Source organism: Myotis lucifugus, unplaced genomic scaffold (genome assembly GCF_000147115.1).
Source record: "Myotis lucifugus unplaced genomic scaffold, Myoluc2.0 scaffold_28, whole genome shotgun sequence".
In the NCBI taxonomy this organism is placed as follows: Eukaryota; Metazoa; Chordata; class Mammalia; order Chiroptera; family Vespertilionidae; genus Myotis; species Myotis lucifugus.
The window spans coordinates 9,686,568-9,707,974 of record NW_005871076.1 but is presented as its reverse complement, the minus strand read 5'-3'; the positions used below and the strand labels follow the sequence as shown (position 1 = coordinate 9,707,974).

At 55.7% G+C, this 21,407-nt stretch overlaps 1 protein-coding gene across 8 annotated transcripts in view; it reads left to right on the top strand.

The window, feature by feature from the left end:
- Window positions 1-13,027, top strand: part of JADE2 (jade family PHD finger 2) — a 50,673-nt gene extending 37,646 nt beyond the window's left edge. For 7 of the 8 annotated variants that reach the window (XM_006086587.3, XM_006086586.3, XM_014453905.2 and 4 more), the window contains 3 exons: window positions 4,530-4,647; window positions 7,265-7,393; window positions 8,498-13,027. In XM_006086587.3, coding sequence (XP_006086649.1) covers window positions 4,530-4,647; window positions 7,265-7,393; window positions 8,498-9,315 — 1,065 coding nt within the window. In that variant the 3' untranslated portion in view covers window positions 9,316-13,027. The remainder of the gene's footprint in view (window positions 1-4,529; window positions 4,648-7,264; window positions 7,394-8,497) is intronic. The other variant, XM_023752158.1, reaches the window with a different exon arrangement.
- The last annotated feature ends 8,380 nt before the right edge of the window (window positions 13,028-21,407 follow it).

Genomic DNA, 21,407 nt, shown 5'->3' with positions numbered 1-21,407 from the left:
AGATTCAAAACAGAAATCCCTGTGTGCACCCATCGCCGGCCCTCACCCATCACCCAAATGTCCCATTCCAGCCCCACCCTTCAACACAGAAGTCTATCATCCCATCCACCCAATTCGTCTCCAGGATCCCACCAGCATTTGAATCTATTTACCTTCTCCCAATTTCGAGAGCAAACCCTCCCTTCCCATCTCCCTCTAGTTGTGGGTTTCTCCATCACATCCTTCTCTCCTTTCCCATCATCCCTCACTGCTCTTACTTCCTTGCTTCCCACTCCGGCCATGCTCCTGCCGCCACCACATTGCAGAACCTTCCACCAGGGCCAACAGCCTCCTCCGTCTCCCTAGGTCCCGTAGTCACTTCTCCATCCTGTCCCCTGGCCCTCTCAGCAGTGGCTGCCACAGTCAATCATGCCCTTGTTCTGGAATAACTTTTCTTGTTGATGCTCTGACCAGATCCCCCCTTAATACCCCGGTTCGCTCTCCCCCTCTGAGTTCTCCTTGGTCTAGTGAGCATCCGCCACACTCGGCCTAAACTCTGTGCTGCGTCAGCTCCACAGCTGTGCTCCCATCGGAAGGACTCCAGCCCACACTCTCTCCTGAGCGCCAGCATCTCATGCCCAGCATGCCCACGGGTCCAAGCCTGCTCCTCCCGCTGCCTCCATCTCCGTCAATTCCTCCAGCCCTGGTCCATTCTGGTTTCAGATAACCGGCTGTGTGTCCTCTGCTCTTCCTTTCTCCTCAGCCCACATCCAGGTTCTCTCTGCAAAATTTACTGATATCAAAACAGTTTCATCAAAATGTAAAACCTGCCTTTATTACCAATCTCTGCCCTAGTTTTGGAGGACTTTGTTACTTGGATTATTTTTTTAAAAGAGTGTTTTATCTTTATAATCAGAAAAAAACAGTAAGGACAGTGTGAGGAGCCTGACAGCCTGGCTGAGCTTCTGAGGTGGCCTCAATACTCTGTCCCCCAAAGCCACCCCGGGAGAGGAATTCTACAGCATTCTGTCACAGCTGGCTGTGGCACCGAGCGTCTTGGGAGAAACTAGAGAAGTAGTTGATGATTCCAGGGTGAAGTGAGCATAGGGTTAGGGTCAGGGTACCAACCAAAGAATGTTGGCGGGTTGGGATTCTCAGAAGGAAGCATTCCTGTGTTCTATAGTCCAGACATTATTGATTGTGTACTGTGCCCAGATCAGAGGGGAAATTGAGCATTTATCTGTAATATCCTGTATTTTTAATATCTTTTCATATCTACCACTGTTTATTATAAAACAAACATACTCAGAATTTCTAATAGGATAAAAAAATATGCCAGTAGAAGTTCTGTTCTCTTCCTGTCCTACAATGAACCAGCTACGCAATAGCCTGTGCAGCTGACTGTGGGCCCCTGCGAGGGCCGTCCTTCTGACTTCACAGTAGCACGTGAGGTGCAGATTTGAGGACCCCACCCCCAGAGAGTATGTCAGGCCCCCAGGCCTGGGCGTCTGTGTTTTTAATCAGCTGCCCTAGGGGTCTTGATGCCAGTTATTCTTTGGACTTGCCTTAGGAATCCTTCCTCTAGAGCAGTGGTTCTCAGCCTTCCTAATGCCGCGACCCTTTAATACAGTTCCTCATGTTGTGGTGACCCCCAACCATAAAATTATTTTCGTTGCTACTTCATAACTGTAATGTTGCTACTGTTATGAATCGTAATGTAAATATCTGATATGCAGGATGTATTTTCATCGTTACAAATTGAACATAATTAAAGCATAGTGATTAATCACAAAAACAATATGTAATTATATATGTGTTTTCCGATGGTCTTAGGCGACCCCTGTGAAGGGTCATTCGACCCCCAAAGGGGTCGCGACCCACAGGTTGAGAACCGCTGCTTAGAGTTTCAAGTGAAAGAGAAGAAACAGAACACTACCGGCAGACTTTAAATAGGAAGTATTTAAGTATACTTTGGGGAGAAATCTATAACTCTGAATGTTTTCGAAAATTTCAAAAAGCTGGACCTTGACTGATCCGTTTTTAAGTTAGATATATTGACTGGTTTGTTTTAAGGCCTCCAAAGTAGCCATGAATCCATCCCCTTCTTTTCATCCCCACTGACCCCACGCACATTAGGTCCTGTGACCGCCAGGAAGAAAACAGACTGGGATACAAGGAGGTAATGTTGGACTGCGCATATGCCAGACAGGGAAGGCCTCTGGAGGTGATGTGAGTCCAGCCTTGGGGGGAGAGTCGAGTGTACACCAAGGCTCCAAGGCGGAAGTGGGCTGGACACAGACAGAAGCGCCTGGAGGTGGGGCAGTCCTGGAGGCCGGTTGGGACCGGGCCCTGAGGTGACTGGATCAGACTGAACAGGCTCTGGGCTGTGTTTTTCACTGTGACAGGAAGGAAGCTATATTTGTTTCCCGGGGCGACTGTAACAAAGTACTACCAACTAGAGGCCAGAAGTCGCCAAGCTGAGTCCTCCACCGGCTCCGAGGGGATCTGTTCCGGGCCTCTCTCCTAGCTGCTGGGCTGCCTTGACGTGGAGACCCTGACTCCAGCCTCTGCCTGTCCGGTGGCATTCTCCCTGTGCGTGCGTGCCATCACATGGCCTTTCACAAGGACTTAGTGGCGTGAGGGCTCGCTCATCTCCAGTATGACCTCATCTTAACTAATTACATCTGAGGTTCCACACAGACGCCGTCGGAGGATTTGCACTTTCAGAAGATTGCTCTGGGATGGCAGAGGGGTCCAGCTGAAGATGATGGGGGTGACTAAGCGGCGAGGGGGCTGAGGCAAGGGGTCGCGTCCCCGGGAAGGACTGATGGGCGTGCTGACGGATCAGCGATGGGGCAGATGAGGAGGAGCTGGGTCATTAAGGACCCCAGCTCTTACACACCAGCATCAAAATCTCTGCACAGCTCTGCCTGGCTCAGCGAGGCCTCAAAGCCTCACTCTCTAGCCACAAGGCCTCGCTCTGCCTCTCCCCTGCCTGGCCTTTCTCCGGATTCCTGTCCCCAGCCTGTCTCCCTCTCTGTGACCAAACCCCTCCCTGCCTAGCTGCCCCTTTCTCCAGGAAGCCTTCCTCATCCCCTCCAAGTCTGGTTCAGGGCCGCCTGGTCCTGTCAGTACTTGGTCAGCATCTGTCTGCCCAACTGGGCTACACATCCTGAGAAGAAAGGGACCCAGATGGCATTGCTCACTGCTGAGCCCAGGACCCAACACCACGGGAGTTTCCAGAGCCACAGCCTGTGCTAGGGCCGTGTGGGAGGAGGTGGGTTGGCGGGAGGTCCTGAGGAGGTCAGGCTGGGCCCCTGCAGCCCTCTTGGGAGGTGCTGGCCACTAGGATGGCCTGGTGCTCCCTGTCTATCCTGGGTGCACTCACCAGTGCGAGTGCCACTGAGAGTCTTCCTGCAAGGCCAGGACGGAAGCAGGCGTGCTGGGACCTCCTTCACAACTAGGCCCAGGAGGGAGATGAGGATGCTCGTGCGTACAGCGAGGACTGATCGCGGCCACCCAAGGCCAGGAGAATGGTGCCCCTGACAACAGGCCGGGGGCTCTAAAACCCACAGATCATCCCAGGCAGCTTAAGGACATGCAGCCTGACCTGGAAGATGGAACCCAACTGGAGGCAGAGTACTAGTTTTAGCTGGAAAGACCCTGGTGGGACCCAGAATTTCAGCTCAGCAGCCCCTGGCCAGTCCCTGCCACTGGAAGTTCTGACCTAAACTGAAGATGACACCAGAACAAGGAAAGTGTTTCGGGGAGGGGGCCTGGTCTTGGCCCCAGGGAGCAGCCGGTGAGGATGGGCACACTGGAGCAAGTCGTCACGTGAACAGAGAGCAAAAATGGCCCCTCCTTCAGGTGCTTCCAGGCCAGTGCAAGAGGCTCTTCCTCGCTGGCCCCCTGAGGCCGGGGCCCCGCCCCGCCCTGTGAGGAGTTCTGTCTCTGGCTGAGCACATGCATGTGGACGTGGGGGCCTTGGCCAGTGCAGGCGTGGGCCTGGCTCAGGTCCCAGAGCAGCAAGTAGACCCGGGTGGGTTGGAGACTGCCTGTCCGCTCGAAGCTGTTGTGCTGGGTTCTCTCACTCCATGCACCATGGCCTTTCGTGTCTCGGGATAGGAGGTGGCTTTTCTATGGCTGAAGAGTTTCTTTGGTGGGAAAGAGGCCTTGGACAGGAGGCAGAGGGATGGACTTGGTGCCCTCTCGAGGCCCAATGAGCCTCGGTGCACTGTGAATATAGGGGCGAGAGCTGTGTTAGAAGGGCCTCGGGCAGCAGTGTCGCTGACTCAGCCAGGAAGGCGGAGTCACCAGCCTGAGCTACCCAGATGCTCTCTGTCGCTGGCTCAGCCAGGGCCACAGGGTCAAGGCTGTGCTCGGCCCATGTTTTGTATCAGGGAATTGTGGCTCAGGGCTAAGGACACTCGGGGTCCGGGAATTGATTCCCAGATGTCCCGGGCAGGTGAGGCAGTGGTGGCCCCCAGAGCCGGAAGGTCAGGGAGGGTCGCCCTTGAGTAAGGTGGGAAATGTCTCTTGTGTTTCCTCAGGTTAGAAATCTGTGCTACATGGTGACAAGGCGGGAGAGAACGAAACACGCCATCTGCAAACTCCAGGAGCAGATATTCCACCTGCAGATGAAACTTATTGAACAGGATCTGTGTCGAGGTAGGCGCCTTCCCTGCCCAACACCAGCCACCTCCGTGTGCACACACTCAAGGGGTTGGGGCCCAAGAAGGGTGTGTGTATGGAGCCTGGTTTGGGGCATGTGCATGGGGCCCGGGGCCACTGGCCCCCACCCCTACCCTCCGTCATTCAGTAACTGGGCCGAGAAGGGGACCTCCCCAGGGTCCCAGGTATGTATTGTTAGGCAGGGAGCCAGAGGTTGGAGTGTGGGCATCAGGCCTGCCCTCTGAGAGCGTTCTTATCCACTAGGGACACCAGGTAGTGCCAGGGCCACAGTGGTTCAGTAGTAAATTGCATGTGAACAGGTGGGGACCAGAGGTCCTAGTGGCTGTGTGCTGGCACTGGGGCAGGAAGGGCCAGAAGCCGGCGAGATTCTCTGACCCACGTGCCTGCGTGTTGAACCTGAAGAAAGCGGCTGCCCAGTGATGGAAGAGGTCCTGTGTGCTCTTTCCCTGGCCTCAGAGGGTTCAGGCCCTGTGCCAGAAGCTATTCCCTCTTATTTCTTACTCTCCTGCATCACATGCATTTAATAGATTTGGAAATCAAAGGCCAAAGAAGCTCTGGCTTTGCTTTTATCTGTTAGTTGTGTGGATATTGCCAGACACGGGGCTCTTCCTGGAGTCTTCACATGTTAAGGAGGGCAGTGCTTGACCCCCAAAGGGTGCTCTCGTGTTGGATTTCCTGCAGCAGGAATAGCTGGATGGAGAGGGATTTCGAGCCAGGGGCGGCCACTGCCAGCTCAGCCTCTGGGTCAGGCTGGGCCTGGAGTGGACAGAGAAGAGAGCTGCCAGGCCACCCCCGGAGCCGATGCCTGAGGGCTGGCCACCCCTGCCTGAGAGCCAAGCTGCCTCATCTGCACTTTGGGATCGCCACCCACTCTGGCCCAAAAAACCAGGAGTGCCAAGTAAAGACGGTGGGTCACAGCCATGCAGAGCTCAGAGCTCGCAGTGCACCCTCAAGGCTCTGGCAGCTCCCTGGCGCCCGGAGTGGTCCCCGGCTCCCTCTCATCCGTGATTGGTTCTGTGAGCACTAACTGAGCGTGGACGGAGGCCAGGCCCTGTGCTGGGCATTGCGGGCACACTGCTGCGGGCTGAACGGACAAGGTCCCGCCCTTGTGGAGCTCACCACCTGGAAAGACAAAGGGAAGTGGTGGCCAGGGGACGGCAGCGGTGCTGGTGCAGGGACAGAGCTGTGAGGGCGGCTTCTCGGCGGCAGTGGTTCTGCAGCAGCCCCGGGCTTCCTGGGACCGCACTGTGAGCACATCCAGCCGCAGGAGCGACACAGCCGAGGCAGCAGAGTGGCACGGCCTGCAGTGCCCGAGGCACGGGATTCCCGAAGCATGTTCAAGAGTCGCAACATTTCCAGCTCCCAGGTCTGAGTGGCTACAACAGACAGCCCTTGTTCAGGGCAGAAGACCGGTTTGCCTCTGCCCGAAGCTGACGCCCTGCGTGTTGTGCGCTTGACCCCTGGCGTGGGACGTGGGCTACAGGCATATTGCCAAGGCCTGTCTGGCCAGAGGGCTTGAGAAGGCTTCCCGGTGGCAGTGGTATTTATTGAGGCTGGAGCTGAACCAGGTGAAGGCCAGGACAAGGAAAGAGCATTTTTGGAGACCCAGAGACCAGAGCTTATCTTGTTAGAGAAACTGGAAGGAAGCTGCTGGTATCGGTGCGATTAGAGCAGGAGGAAGATGTCCAAAGTGAGGCTGAGGGGTTGCCAAGGTTGACCAGGCAAGGTCCTGTGACCCTCAGAAGGAGCTCAGACTAGCTGAGGACAGTGGGGGCCTCAGAAGCCTGCCCTCACAGTATATGGGCACTGGTCCCATGTTATAGATGTGGAGACTGAGGCCCAGCAGGAGGTGCACAGGGGATCAGCAGCCGAGCTGGGAAGATTACAGAGCTGGGACCACACCCCCCAACACTTTCTTAAATCCTTATTCAGGAAGCCCTCCAGCCTGCAGCTGAGAAGCTGGGAGAACATTCCTGGCAGCTGGGCCTCCCCCTCCAGAGGCCCCTCCCTGCTTGGGTGTTCTCTGTGGCTCCCTAGACCTATATGGTCATGGGCTGAAGGGGCATGAAGGTCAGGTGTGCAGCCAGGTCTCCCATCTCCTGTCTGACCTCAAAAGCAGACCAGGAGACCAAGGCAGGAGACCAGCTCAAGGGACTAACCAAAACCTCTTGACTCCTCAGATAGTGTTCTGTCCACCTTCATGTCCAGCTCCTTGGCCTAGCATTCAAGACCCTGCCCTGTCCACTCACCTCCAGCCAGCCTTCCACCCACCAGGACTCTCCCAGGACCTGTAGGCCATGCAGATCAGGCTGCAGCCCAGATCCTGCAAGGTGGCCCTCCACCCACTTCAAGGCCCTGTGCCCTCCCCAAACCCTGCCAGAGCAGCAGTGGGCAGTTACCACACTCTCCCACACCGCCTGCCCCTGGACTCACAGGAGCCGCAGTTACCCAAGCCCCCAAGGCTCTGAGCAGGGCAAGGCGACCGGGATGGTGAGGCACCCGGTGAGGAGGGACTCCTGGGTGGCATGCAGCGATCTTGGTTCTGGCCGAGGCAGTCTGGGATAACCACCTGCTCTCTCTTTCCCTGGTGCAGAGCGGTCTGGGAGGAGACCAAAGGGCAAGAAGAGCGACTCGAAAAGGAAAAGCCGTGAGGGCCCAAAGGGCAGCCCTGAGAAGAAAGAGAAAATGAAGGCAGGGCCCGACTCAGTCCTGGGGCAGCTGGGTAAGTGGCCATGCTGGCCTGGCAGACCGGCAAGGCTCACACCGTCCCTCCACCTGCAGCCCCCATATGAGGCCGGCTGGGACCATCGGCACCCACCTGCACAGAGCGGGAGGCCCTTTGCCCAGGCACTCCACCTCCTGGCCATAAAAGAGACTAGGGTTTCGGAGCCCGGGTGCCATCCGAGAAATTCCCCTTTTGTAGACCGGGAGGCTGTGTCCGGGAGCTCAGCAACTGACAGCTCATTCCACTGGCCAGGGTCCTGGGGGCCCTGACGGGACCTAGGCCATCGGGCCCTTCTAGGAGCCACCCCCGCGCTGGGAGGTGTGGGCCCCAGGGTTCTCCATCCTTGTCCCACTCCGCCAGAACCTTTTCAATGGGCCCTCTCTTCAGTATCAGTGAGCCTTCATTACAGAGAGACCCAAAGGAGTGGCCAAAGGCACTGGCCCAACCCATCTTCGCTGTCACAGACCTCCTTACTGCTACCCCGTAAGCCAAGCAGCCCTTGGGGGGACCTCAGCAGTGGGCTTTGTCTCCCAGGACGTCACATGCTTCCCCCAGAGCATGTCTCAGGGATGGCAGTAGAGTCCCCTTCTAGGCCTCACTTCTAGCACAGAAGCCCCAGGTCGTCTCTTATCACCCTCCGTCTCAGGAAGGGGACAAGTTGGGTGTCTAATGGGAGGCTAGTCTCACTAGCTGTCCCGAGACCTGAGGAAGGGGGAGGGGAGGTGGCCTATAGCTAGAGCAGGCACTGACATCCAAGAGGGGCCTTACACCCTGATACATTGCCACCTTATTCATGCCTGACACCCTTACCCAACTTCCTTGTTTTGGAAGCTCTGGGAGGCAATGTGCATAGAAATCCAGCGCCCCCTGGTGGCCTGAGGGCATTTTCCTCCATTCCTCCGCTCCCGGCACCTCATGGCCGTGCAGGGTCAAAGGCCCTTGCTTGTTTTAATGTTCTCCTGTGGCCACCTTGAAATTCTCAATGATAATTTTTGAACAGGGAGCCTGCAAAGCCTGCTGGGGAGGGTCAGAAAGGGATTCCAGAGAGGGTGGGACTGACACCTGCTGGCATCTCACCTTCCTCCTCTCTCCCCTCGCCAGGCCTGTCCACCTCGTTCCCCATCGACGGCACCTTCTTCAACAGCTGGCTGGCGCAATCGGTGCAGATTACAGCGGAGAACATGGCCATGAGCGAATGGTCACTGAATAATGGGCACCGCGAGGACCCTGCGCCCGGGCTGCTGTCGGAGGAGCTGCTGCAAGACGAGGAGACGCTGCTAAGCTTCATGCGGGACCCCTCACTGCGACCCGGCGACCCTGCCAGGAAGGCCCGTGGCCGCGCCACCCGCCTGCCTGCCAAGAAGAAGCCACCACAGGATGGGCCTGGTTCACGGACGACTCCGGACAAACCCCCCAAGAAGCCCTGGGGCCAGGATGCAGGCGGCGGCAAGGGGGGTCCAGGTCAAGGACCACCTGCCAGGAAACCACCACGGCGAACACCTTCGCACCTGCCGTCCAGTCCTACAGCTGGGGACTGTCCCATCCCCACAGCTCCCAAGAGCCCCCCACCGCTGGCCCCTGACACCCCCGACGAGGCAGCCCCCATGGCCGCCGACTCGAATGTCCAAGTGCCTGGCCCAATGGCAAGCCCCAAGCCCTCAGGCCGGCTGCGCCAGTCCCGCGAGAGCAAGGGAACCCGGAGGTCATCGGGTGCCAGGCCTGATGCTGGGACAGGACCTCCTTCTGCTGTGGCCGAGAGGCCAAAGGTCAGCTTACACTTTGACCCTGAGACTGATGGCTTCTTCTCTGATAGGGAGATGAGCGACTCAGATGTGGAGGCTAAGGACAGCGGGGTACAGCGGGGTCCCCGGGAAGCAGGGGCTGAGGAGGTGGTCCGCATGGGGGTTTTGGCCTCCTAAGTCACCCCTACCCCGTCTCAGGCCCTGCCCCAGTCCCCCACGAGGCCTCAGCCCAGTCACAACTGCCATTTCCAATCTGCTGAGTGTCCCAGACTCTCAAGGCTGCCACTCTGTTGTGGTTTTATTTTTAATACAGAGAGAGTTTCGAATTCTACACTGTTGTCTTTCCTCTGTGCTGGCCTAGGACATTAGGATTCCTCCCACAGCTCTGGCTGCAGGACCGGGCCAAGTCCTGTGCAGCACCCATGTGGCGGCGGCAGCCCCGCCCGGCGTCGCTGGGCTCCTGGCTAGATGCAGACAAGGTGAAGGAGAGCTCAGGACGCCAGCCCGCTGCCACTGGGTGACACAGAATGTCGTTTGGGCATTATTTCATGGCAGATGGGCCGGCCCAGGGCCTGCCCACCTTGCCCTCAAATTCCACTGGAGTCCATTTGGGGGGTCCTGCTGCACTCCACTGATCCCCAAGGAAGTCTATAATAAGTGATACCCAGCCAGAGTCTACTCACTGTCACAAGCACAACGAGCTTACATGAGAAAGCACTGAGGGGGCGCAGAGGGCCCTGCTGGTTCCAGGGGAACCACCACCGCTCCTGTCAACCCACATCGAAGGCCTGCCCACCCACCCCGCGACCCTCCACTCCCTCGCTGCTCGGCCCCTGCCAGCGCCCAGCCCTGCAGCCCCGGGAAGGGGTTTCCAGAATCCTTCCTGAGCTGTGCCACTTACTCAGGGGACTCCCAGGCAGCCAGCCACCAGTGCCAGTGGAGGGCTGCCAGGGAGGGCCAGTGCCCAGACGGGGGCGTGGGCTCAGACTTGCCCGCGGAGAATCGCTCCGGGCTCCAACTTCCTTCCTTCCGTAGGAGCCAGTCTCGGCCAAAGTCTGGTCACTCCCAGACAGCTGACCAGGCCGTTCGCCTTTTCAGGTTTCCCAGTCCTGCTAAGAGATGAGCTGCTTCCTCGGTTTCCTTCTGGAAACTCCTTCCAACTAGCAGTGGGATCCCGGGGCCCAGGCGGCCGCCTTGGCTGCTGGGGCTGTTTTCAGTCTTGCTGGAGGTTCCTGGTTCCTCTCCCTGTGAGCCTTAACCCCCTTTCCCAACTGTGCCCTCCCTCCCCACCACCCACCCTCCTCTCCCCCCTCCCCTCCCCTCCAGGTCCAGGTAGTTGCTCTGAAGAGTTTTAGTGGAGTGGCCCCAGGGTGATAGCTCAGGGAACAAACAAAAAAGGAATTCAGTGAAAACGTGTGTTTTTTTCATTTGTGAATTACTCCTGGGTCACTTCCGCCACTGGTAAAGCCAGAACTTCTCCAACAAGAACCTTGCAAAAGTCCAGTGACAGTCGAGTCATTCTGTGGATGCCAAAGAATATTTTGACCATAATACAGCACAGCCTGGACCCAGCACCTTGTCACTTGGACTTTTTTTAAAGGAGTTCTTTAGCAACAGCTTACAGGAACATGTTCCTTGCACACACCCAAGGAGACCAGCCCGAGCTCTTGGAAGAGGATGCTGTTCCGCCGCCCGACTGTGGAAACCGGAACCAGGTGTTGGATTTCAAATCCTGGACTGGGCCCACCGTGAGCTTTCAGAAACGGCCTCACAGTGGGGAGGAACACGCGGGAAACCGGCACGGCCCAAGTCCTGACCGTGAGGTTCCCCCGTGCGAATGAACACACAGCGCAATTCGGGGATGGGGAGCAGCTTGACCACTCGCCCCCGACTCCACAACTACCGAGGTACGACAGTGGCGTTGTCATTGACACTCAGCTTTATGTGAATTTTAGCAAAACAGGAAACAAAGGTGATGACTCAGTTCAGGGGATCGGACGAATGTGTCCGGTTGGAATGGACTCAGCAGGCTTCAAGGACTCCGGGCGTTGGGATGGCATGAGCTACCGCGTAGTTTAGTCTGCCTGCCACCTGGGTAGCAGTGGCCAGTGCAGTGTCAGCAGCAGCGTCCCAACCCCGTTCTCTGTTTACTGCCTTTGAACAGACCTCCTTCCTCCCCCGTGCTTCACGTCACAGCCTTGTCTGTGCTGGATTGCTCAGTCTGACCTCGCAGGAAGCAAAGGGATGAGCTTAAAGAACAACCAAACTTTCCCTGGGGTGAGGGGACTAGGGTGCCAGGAATGGCTTCGGTCCAGGAAACTCAGCACTTGCCCCCTGACCCCTTCATCCATCCCAAGGCAGGGTCTGGGCCCCCTGGAGGCAGGAGAGAACCTGGGAGGGAGTACGGGGCAGCTGGCACTCTTCAGGGGCCTCTGCTCAGGTTGGCTCTGGGTTCTGGCCCTCTTCTCTCCTGCCTCTTGCTTTGTTTGGGCAGATTATCGCTGGGGCATGGTGTCTGGTTAGGCTGGTGGGGGCCCCTCCCAGGCCAGGCCAGGCCCTAACCTCCCCTCACCAGGCAGCTGCCCACCTTCAGGATGTCCACCTGCTGCAAGGAGGACGAGGATGCCGGGTCCACTTCTTCCCTCCATTAGTCACGGCCCCTTCACTCTTTGTCCAGCCTCTGTCCATCGTGTTGAAGGTCTTGCCACCCCTGAGGTTAAGGTGAGGAGAAGGCAGACGGGAAGAGGCCTTTCCAGGCCGGAGGCTGGGGCAGATCTTGCCCCCGCCCACACTGCCCACACTCACTGGCCCTCAGGGAGGGAGAAGCTGCTGTCACTCATCCTGGCCGTCATCCTCATTTCCCAGGCCCAGCTGCCCACCGTCCCCTCCCCCCTCATCACAGTGAGAAAGGATAATGTGCAAGGGAAGTATTTTTATGGATCATAAATGTATTTTACAGCAAATGAGGAGAAAGGTAGAAGGGTTTATTTTATTAAATGAGCACTGACTTGGTGACAGTGCGTGAGAGGCCACCCAGGTTTCCACATGGGGGCTGGACTGTGGCTGTGCCCACGTGCATGCGTGTCCCTGGGGGTGGATGGGCACACCATGGGACGTGCTAGGGCAGTTCCTAGAGAATCAGCTGCCCAGCTCTAACAGACATGGGCAACAGCTGGACTTGGCCTTCCCTTGCTCACTGCCGGATGTGGCCAACCTCTGCCCATGTCCAAAGCTCTGCAGAATGGTCTGGATGCCTGTGGCAAGGTCCTTGGGGAGGCCACTTCCCATGCCCCTGGCCCAGCTGGCCACATTGGCCAAAGAGCCAGGGCTGGAGTCTGGGACTTTTGGTTGTTCTTTAGGGCACTTCCTGCCACCTTGTCCCTCAGATGCACAACACTCTGTGCTCCACGTCGGCTCGGGGTGGGGGATGATATGAATGTCACAGGAGGAGACACCTTCTGTCTTTGTTTCAAAGAAAGTGATGTGCCATTTGTTAATATACAAGAGAAATATTGAAAATATATTGAAAAGAGCAATTTTAAATTATTTTTGGCTTATGTTGCAATATTTATTTTCTTGTATTAGAAAAGATTCCTTTGTAGAGAAAAAATGTATTTTTCATTAACGCAAAGACCTATTTCTCCTTTTTGTACATTGTCCGTGTTCGCTACCCTTGATGAGCAATAGAATGTATGGCCGCCCTGGTGTGGCCAGCGCCCACCGTGCCCTGCATGACATGTGTTGCCGCTGCTACGTAGCTTTCAGTCCCATCCTGTCCTGCTCACTCCTGGGCTTCCAGACCTGGCCACCCCCAGGGCCTGTGTCTCAAGGAGCCCTTTGCACTCCTCATGTGTTGGCAAACGCAGTTAATAAAGCAATGTTTTCTGTGCTGGTCGGTGTGAGGCTTCGTTGCATTGAGTGGGGCAGGGGCCTGAGAGTCCTGTGCGCAGACTCGACAGTGGCCCAGTGAAACAGCAGTGCTCCCTGGGTGTCCCAAGGGACCTGCTGCCACCCCCTCAGGAGTCATCATGGTGATGGTCACAGTGACGGCTCCATGGGCCAGCGGCTGTGCTTAAGAGCTGAGTTTCTTTTGCCCCTCACTGTCGTCGTCCCCTAGGATTCAGAGCGGATGAGGGGTATACCCAAAGCCACACCTCTGGTAAGAGGGGAAGTCCTACATCACAGGCAGGACCGTTGGATTCTTCCCGCCCCCATGAGCCACCTGCCTGGGACAGTGGGGAGGTTTGGGAGGGAGCTTAGCAATGTCCCTACACCAGGGAAGAATTGTGCTCAAGTGTGTGTTTCATTCATATTTTCTGAGCACCGACTCCGCTCCAAGCTCTGGAAAGTGTGGGAAGTGTCACTGTCCCTCCCGGGGCAGCTCACAGTCCAGCAGGAACCCAGACATGAGGGAATGGGAGTCATGGAGGCCCGGGCTGATTGGCGGGGAGTAACACCATTAATTCATTCAACAATGAATCCATTTGATCACACACCTGGTTCAGCCAGTGCTCTGGGTTGTACACTGTGCATGTCACCAGGGCCTGCCCTCAGAGCTTCCAGGCAATGGGACCTGAAGAATAAACAGTTGCTTGCCCAAAGGGAGCTGGATAGAAGGAAGAGACAAGAAACATTCCTGGTGGAGGACTCGGCACAGGCCAAGACGGGTCAAAGATGCGTGGAGTGGGTCTCACCCCTGAGCCCACGGGAGGCTGTGTGGAAAGGGATTGAATTGGGGCTCTAGCTTCTGGAGCCGCTGACTTAGTCATTTAAGACAGCAAACTGCCCCATTTCCTAACCAGTGCAATAGGAGGCAGGTCCCCACAGGCACCTCCAGACGCATAAAGTTCTGCGACTCCACAGCATTGGAAATAAACCTGGGGGCTCCTGGGAGGCCCCAGGAGCTGTGATTTGGAGCTGCCCTGGGCTCAGCACCACAGCCTCTCCCTTCGCCCAGGCCAGCCCGATGCCACAGTGACCCAGAGTCACGCGAGGTCCCCCCACACCCCTGCAAGACCCGCACCTGACAGCACACCCAGCTGACAGATGCGGGGCACCTGTGGGTCGGAAGCAGCCATGCTCAATGGAAATAACGGTACAAGTAAGTGCAGTAGCTACACATTTTTAAAAGTACAGGAAAAATTAATTTTAATAATTTTATTTAACCCATTATATCCCAAATATGATCACATAAACATGTAATTAATATAAAACACTTATTAATAAAATATTTTGCATTCTGTTTGCGCTGTGTGTGTGCTGCACTTACACCTCATTTGGATGAGCCACGTTTCAAGCTCAGTAGCCACGTGGCTGACAGCGACTCCATGGCAGCGCAGCCCTGGAGCCGTCAGCTGTGCCTGGGTGGCCTTGGGCTCATATCTGATCGGTGCTCCTAGGCCAGTGATGGCGAACCTTTTGAGCTCGGCGTGTCAGCATTTTGAAATAACCTAACTTAACTCTGGTGCCGTGTCACATATAGAAATTTTTTGATATTTGCAACCATAGTAAAACAAAGACTTATATTTTTGATATTTATTTTATATATTTAAATGCCATTTAACAAAGAAAAATCAACCAAAAAAAATGAGTTAGCGTGTCACCTCTGACACGCGTGTCATAGGTTCGCCATCACTGCCCTAGGCCTTCACTCCTGTCACTGCCTCTGCCCTCCCTGCCCCCTGAGAGCCCCCGAGGACAGGACAAGTAGGCTGACTAGGTGGAGGCTTCCCGTGGAGGCCAGTTCTCTGCCAGCAGCTCCTGGGGGGCGGGGAGGGGGTGTCCACTCACCCAGCACTCACTGAGCACCTGCTGCTGGGCCCTGAGGCCCAGGATGACCACAAGCCCCTGTGGAGAGACCAGGCCGGTGTGGGAGACGGACTTTAATCAGATAATCCCAAAGCAATGTGCAGTCACTCAATGAGACTGTGTGGCAAGTGAATGTGCGGCCTGCAGGGGGGAAGGTCTGCCCTCCCTGGACTCCCTTTACTCTGGCTACTCCTGCAAGTAAGATCTGGGGCGCCATCTACCGCCCGCTGGGCCCCAACCCAGAGATCTCCAGTCCTGAAACCCACAGGGCCAGAGCCAGCCCTGCATTCCCGGGGCTCAGACTCCAGCCTCTTGGCCCCTGCACTCCAACGCCTCCCAGTGCAGAGAATCTTCTCCATCAACCACGGGCACAGGGGCAGCTCACGGACCCGAGGCCTCCTGGGAGAATAAGGCATCGGCTGAGGCCTGCTGGGTCCCCAACCTGGATTGAGTGTGGAGGCCAAGGAGACCCAGGCCCTGTCTTCCTGCAACTGCCAAAGAAAGGCAGGAAGTCAGCAGTGGGCTGGAGAGGGAGCATGTCCTACTCCCAGGGCTGGCCTCAGTCCTTATTGCACCTGTGTCTGTGCCCAGAGCTGCCAGAGGAGGCAGCCAAGGCCCCTTTCCTTGGAGACTAGCTCAGGACTCGGAGGCCAGGAAATGCGGGCTGCTCACAGTGGTCTCACAGCTGCCCTCCCCTCACAGGAGGCCTCCCATGCTTCGCCTGCCAGGCTCTTACGGGCATCCACGAGGGCCAACTCCTTTGCACTGCGAGGGCTGAGCCAGCCCCCCGACCTGTGTAGTCTGCCCAGCCACCCACTCTTCATCCCCCTGATGAGAGACTCAGGCAGAGGCACATAAGGTTTCATGATCACCATGTTGCCCAATAAAAAATGAGTTAATAAAATGTGAATTTTAGGGCAGTCTTTGGGGTTCAGGCAGACTCAGAGGGAGGCAGGAATGGATGAGGGATTGGTCAAGCAGGTGACTTACAGGGCCAGCTGAACGGAGCAGGGCGACGCTCCATACCCAGTGCTCTGAGCCAGACCTGGAGCTCAGAAGCATGCACACCATCCGTCCTGAGGGACCTGGGTCGGGACGCAGAGGCCCTGGTGCTGGCTTGTCAGGGAGACCTTCAGTGGGTTCGGCAGCAGGGCTGCCAGATTTAGCAAATAGAAATACAGACACAGTGAAATTAGAATTTCGACAAACAATGAATAATGCTTTAGTATAAATCTGTTCCAAATACCACATCCTGTATTTTTCCTGGCAATCCCAGTGGGAGGCCTCACATCCTCTGCTACACGGTGTCTAGGCAGAGGGTTGGTGCTGGCGTGGGGTTTACCGTTGTATACAAACTGGGGCAGACCCAAGACTGTCCGCCCAACCCAAAGCGCTCACCCCTGCAATGCAAGAGCCATGGAAAGGGGCTACAGCCGGTGGCCAGGCCAGACAGAACCCAGCCTGCACCTGTCTTACTGTGCCTCAGCCCTGAGGCCTCCCAACCCAAGCTGAACAGAACTCGGAGGTGTCCCAGAAGGAACCTCGCTCCCTGCAGCTCCTTGAGGCCCATGGTCCTTTTATTTGCTGACGGGTCAGCATCTGAAAGAGTTCACGTTGGTTGCAGCACCATTCACTATAGCCAAGAGGTGGCAGCAACCCAAGTATCCATACAGTGGTTCTCAACCTTCCTAATGCCGCAACCCTTTAGTACAAATACAGTTCCTCATGTTGTGGTGACCCCCAACCATAAAATTATTTTCGTTGCTACTTCATAACTGTAATTTTGCTACTGTTATGAATCGTAAATATCCGATATGCAGGATGTATTTTCATTGTTCACGACCCACAGGTTGAGAACCGCTGCAATGGATAAAGACAATGTGGTAGATACATGCAGTGGGACAGTATTCATTCTTGAAAAGGAAAGAGACTCTGACACGTGCTCTGACATGGATGGCCACTGAACGCACAATGCTAAGTGAAATCAGCCAGTCACAAAAAACACACTGCACAATTCCCCTTACATGAAGTATCCAAACTTTCTATGCTGTATCAAACTCACAGAAACAGAAAGTAGAGTGGTGATTGGCAGGGGCTAGGGGAGAAGCAGGTGTGAGTTGCTTGGCGGGTGCAGAGGCAGGATGGGGGCCTGGGCTCTGGCGCACAGCAGTGTGCTTGTTGGTGACGGTACTGTGCTGTACACTTGGAAATTGCTGGGAGGGTAAATTTTGTTTTGTGTTTTTCTGCCACCATTTTTAAAAAAAGAATACTATACAGGAAAAAATATCCTGCCCTAGCTGGTTTGGCTCAGTGGATAGAGTGTCAGCCCATTGACTGAAGGGTCCCAGGTTTGCTCGATCCCCAGTGGGGGGCGTGCAGGAGGCAGCCGATCAATGATTCTCTCTCATCATTGATGTTTCTATCTCTCTAGCCCTCTCCCTTCCTCTCTAAAATCAATAAAAATATATTTTAAAAAAATATCCTGCTACATTCAATAATGTACAACTGCTTTGTTGCAACAAAAGACATAATATTAAGCAAAAAGAAGCCATTCTAAAATATTAAAAGGGGCCAAAACCGGTTTGGCTCAGTGGATAGAGCGTCGGCCTGCGGACTGAAAGGTCCCAGGTTCGATTCCGGTCAAGGGCATGTACCTGGGTTGCAGGCACATCCCTAGTAGGAGATGTGCAGGAGGCAGCTGATCGATGTTTCTCTCTCATCGATGTTTCTAACTCTCTATCTCTCTCCCTTCCGCTCTGTAAAAAATCAATAAAAAATATATTAAAAAAAAATAAAAAAAATAAAAAAAAAATAAAATATTAAAAGGGAAAAAAGAGTTCAAGTTGGGTCTCTGCCTTTTGTGGAGCATCAATGATCCTCCTACATCCCCCAACTCAAACTCAGGCCTCTTTTTATTATTGTTATATCCCTCCCAAGGCTTTTTGCACAGCGCTGTAGGGAAATATGGCTAACGCAGGAGTGAGGAGACCAGGGTTCGAGTCTTCTCTCTGCCACTGATGTACCTCAATTTTCCCATCTGTACAATGGGAAAAGAGGTGTGGTTACTGGGATTTCTAAAGTCCAGGTCCTGGGGGGAGAGTCCATGGTCAGAGGATGTAGTCAGTGAGGATCCAGTGAGAGGCTGCTGGGCCCTGGAATTTAAGACCCTGGGTGAGGTGGGCTGGTTGGCAGATGAGGTCGGTGAGCTCCCAGACTGGCCTTGGGCAGCGGGAGAGAAGGAAGCTTTACCCACTCATTTTGTGACCTTCACCGAATCAGATGCCTGTCACACGGTGAAAGGGGCAGTAGGTGCATAGCGGTAGTCTTGGGTGTGACCATGGAACGAGATACGAGGTCTGGTTGGGACAATGACAGGGTTAAGCATGAAACAGGGCCTCAGGCACCGGAAGGAAGGTGAGGCATCTGTCCTGCAGGCTTGGGGACGGGGCCTAGACCACCTGCCTCTGTTCTGGGTGACAGCTGTTCTAAGACAGGCCACCTGGGTCTAGAAGTTTGTGTTCAGTGGGTGATCCCCTCACTCCGCTTCCATCCTCAGCTAACATTAGCTACCTGTGGCCATTCCGGTCTAGAGAATTCATCCATGAATGCACCATGAAGAAGGAAGCGACTAGAAATAGGATCTAGACGGCTGTGGGGTAATAATGGAGAATTAGTGACCTGCATTCTGGCCCTTTCTGGGCCTGAGTTTCCTCATTTATTACATGAGGATGAGAGTTCCTGCTGGCCCGCCAGGCAGGGTGGCTGAGAGGCACAAAGGAGGCATGGGCGTGAAGTGGGTAAAATGAGGAGCCACTGGAGGCGCAGAGGACAGGAGAGGCGGGGCTTGAGGCAGGGAGGCCAGAGGAATCTGTACTCTCCCTTCCTGGAAACTGAGCCCGGGCAGCCCTGTTGTTTGCAAGTCCTCATGTGCCTTCCTACCCCTTCCCACCCCAGCCAGGACAACCAGGGTCTGGGGTCAGGGCAAGGCACTGGCCACCTGCAGCTCCCTGGGCAGGGCTGGGGGAGGGGCTGGGTGTAAACAGCTGGTGCTCATCCTGGAAGCAGCTCATGTGATGCCTGTCACAGTCAGCTGCCTGGGCCTGGGCAACACCCACCTCCCCAGCACTCTGGGCTCCCTGCCGCCATCCTGTTCACCCGAAACCTTGTATCCCAGGAGTCTGGAGGCAGCTGAAGAGGACGTCCCTCCTGTCCCCACCTCCTAGCTCCCTTTGCAAAGAAGGAATGTTCCATTGCTGGGCATCAAATGCTGTGATCAACAGGAAACTCAGAAGAGCAGCCAGGATTTGCAGGAGAAGCAGAGGGGGAAAGTGACTCAGCAGAAGAAACTTGCTGGTGGATGTTCTGGACTGCTATTCTGGGGCTCTGGGTGATGGCCAGGTTCTGGTGACAGGTGCAAAGCCTTGCTTCCAGGTGCCAGCTGTAGTATTCATGCCCATTGGCTGGCCGAGGGAGGCCGAGGGGCTTGGCAAGGAGCTCCGGTGGGCGGGTCTGACCCTGCCTCACCCAATGTAAGACACACAAATGGGCGCATATCCAACGGGGAGCCGTGTGCCAGGTGGAGGCATCAGGAATCAGAGGAGATGCTCAAATCTTAGGGGCCCCTCTCCCCTCCAGGAGCACTGCCTTCTAGTCAAGAAAGGGAGTGGGACTGGCCGCAGCCTGCACCATCAACCCTGGGTGCTCAGGGTTGGATGGGGGAGAGACATGAAAGCTTGTGCTCAACTAACCACCTTCTCTAGGCTGAATTCTAGTGACAGAGAGCCTGTCATTTTGAAAGCCACCCAGTGCTAAGCCATCTCTGTTAAAAAAAAACAGCTTCCTCAAACTCAACTGCAGTTGTCTCCTTAAAACTTGGCCTTTTTGTTCACATCGTCCTGAGCCCTGTAGCCACAGAGATCAAGTCCAATCCACTGTTCCCGGTGCTGGTCGATGAGTTAGGGTACCCTGCCCACACGGCTTTCCAACTTCAGTCCTTCCCTCAGGGTTAGAACGCAGGGTATTGCCGTTTCCACTGCACTTCCACCCCAGAGCCCCACACTGTTCAGGCAGAGCAGTCCCAGCTCAGAGGCTGCAGAGGGAATGGCCACAGAGGGACAGAAGCTGTCAGCTCCCGCCTGCCAGCCGGGTCCTCAGAGAGCGCCCCCTGGCCTCAGCCAGGTCATCTGTAGGTTGGCAGGAGCTGCTGTTTCGATAGCTTCAGCACGTGTTTTAGTTTTAACCCAAACCAGAACCTTTCCTATTAAACAACAAAGAAAAGGCCTTCACAGCTGAACGCTTTCCTAAAAGAAGGGGCTCATTAAGCCATATGCCAGCCAGAAAGAACCAGATCCTGCGGCACGCGGCCCAGCCGCCAGCAGCAGCGCCGGACGAACAGAGGAGACACCGCGGCCGCCGTCCTGGGCTCCTTCGTGCTTCGGGTTCAAGGGAGAAAGATGTAAGTTGTTTGAAAGAATCGGCTACAGATGAAGGGTGTGCAGAGGAGTGTTCTGGGGGAGGGGCAGAGGCCCCAGGGAAGCAGTGGTAGCTGTTGAGGGTTGGTTGTGGGCAACAGTCCGGAAGGCCACGCGCAGCAAGGCTGGAGGCGCCTGGTGGTCTGTGGCTCCTCGTGGTTGGCTCCTCGGCTCTTCTCCTTTAGAGAATCCAGAAAGCCGCCTGGACGGTAATGCCAAGTGTCCACCTACACTCAGGCAGGGGAGCCGTCTCTGTTGGTTTCGCCCAGCAGCTGTGGCTGATTAACCTCTCTTGTCTCTTCCTTCCGACCTGTGGCTTACTGTCGATCAGGACATCTCCGTTGTGTGTTTGTTTCATCATTGCTGTCATTTAATTCAGGACATCTCAGCTGGGGGGTCTGGGTCATTTGCCTCGTCAGCGCCACACATGCAGGTGCACCTGCTCAGTGGTCAGTGTGGCACTTGGAGAAGAACACATGCCTGCCCAGGTGGTCCCAACTTCAAAGCAGCATGAACTCGTCCCGACCATGGCCCCGCGGGCGGGCTGTCCTGACCATGGCCCCGCGGGCGGGCTGTCCTGACCATGGCCCCGCGGGCGGGCTGTCCTGACCATGGCCCCGCGGGCTGTCCTGCCCTTGGCCCCGCGGGCGGACCGTCCCGACCATGGCCCCGCGGGCAGGCTGTTCTGGATCACTGGCCCCTACCTTGGCTTGGAAAACATGGTCATGCGTCATCAAAAGCTGGTTTGGGAATCAGTGTGAGAAATAATGTACTTAATTACAAGTAAGAAGCAGGTTGAGATGTGGGAAAAGAACAGCCCTTTCCTGCCTCCTGCTCTGCAGGCTTTCCTCTCACGCTTGCCTCCTCCTGACACCTTCTCCACACAGCACCTCCCCAGGCACGGGCTCTCCCAGCCCGCAAACCACTGTCCTTTTCTGCTATGCCTTTGTCTTTGCTGTTCTATCCTCTCTTGCCCCTTCTGCACTTAAC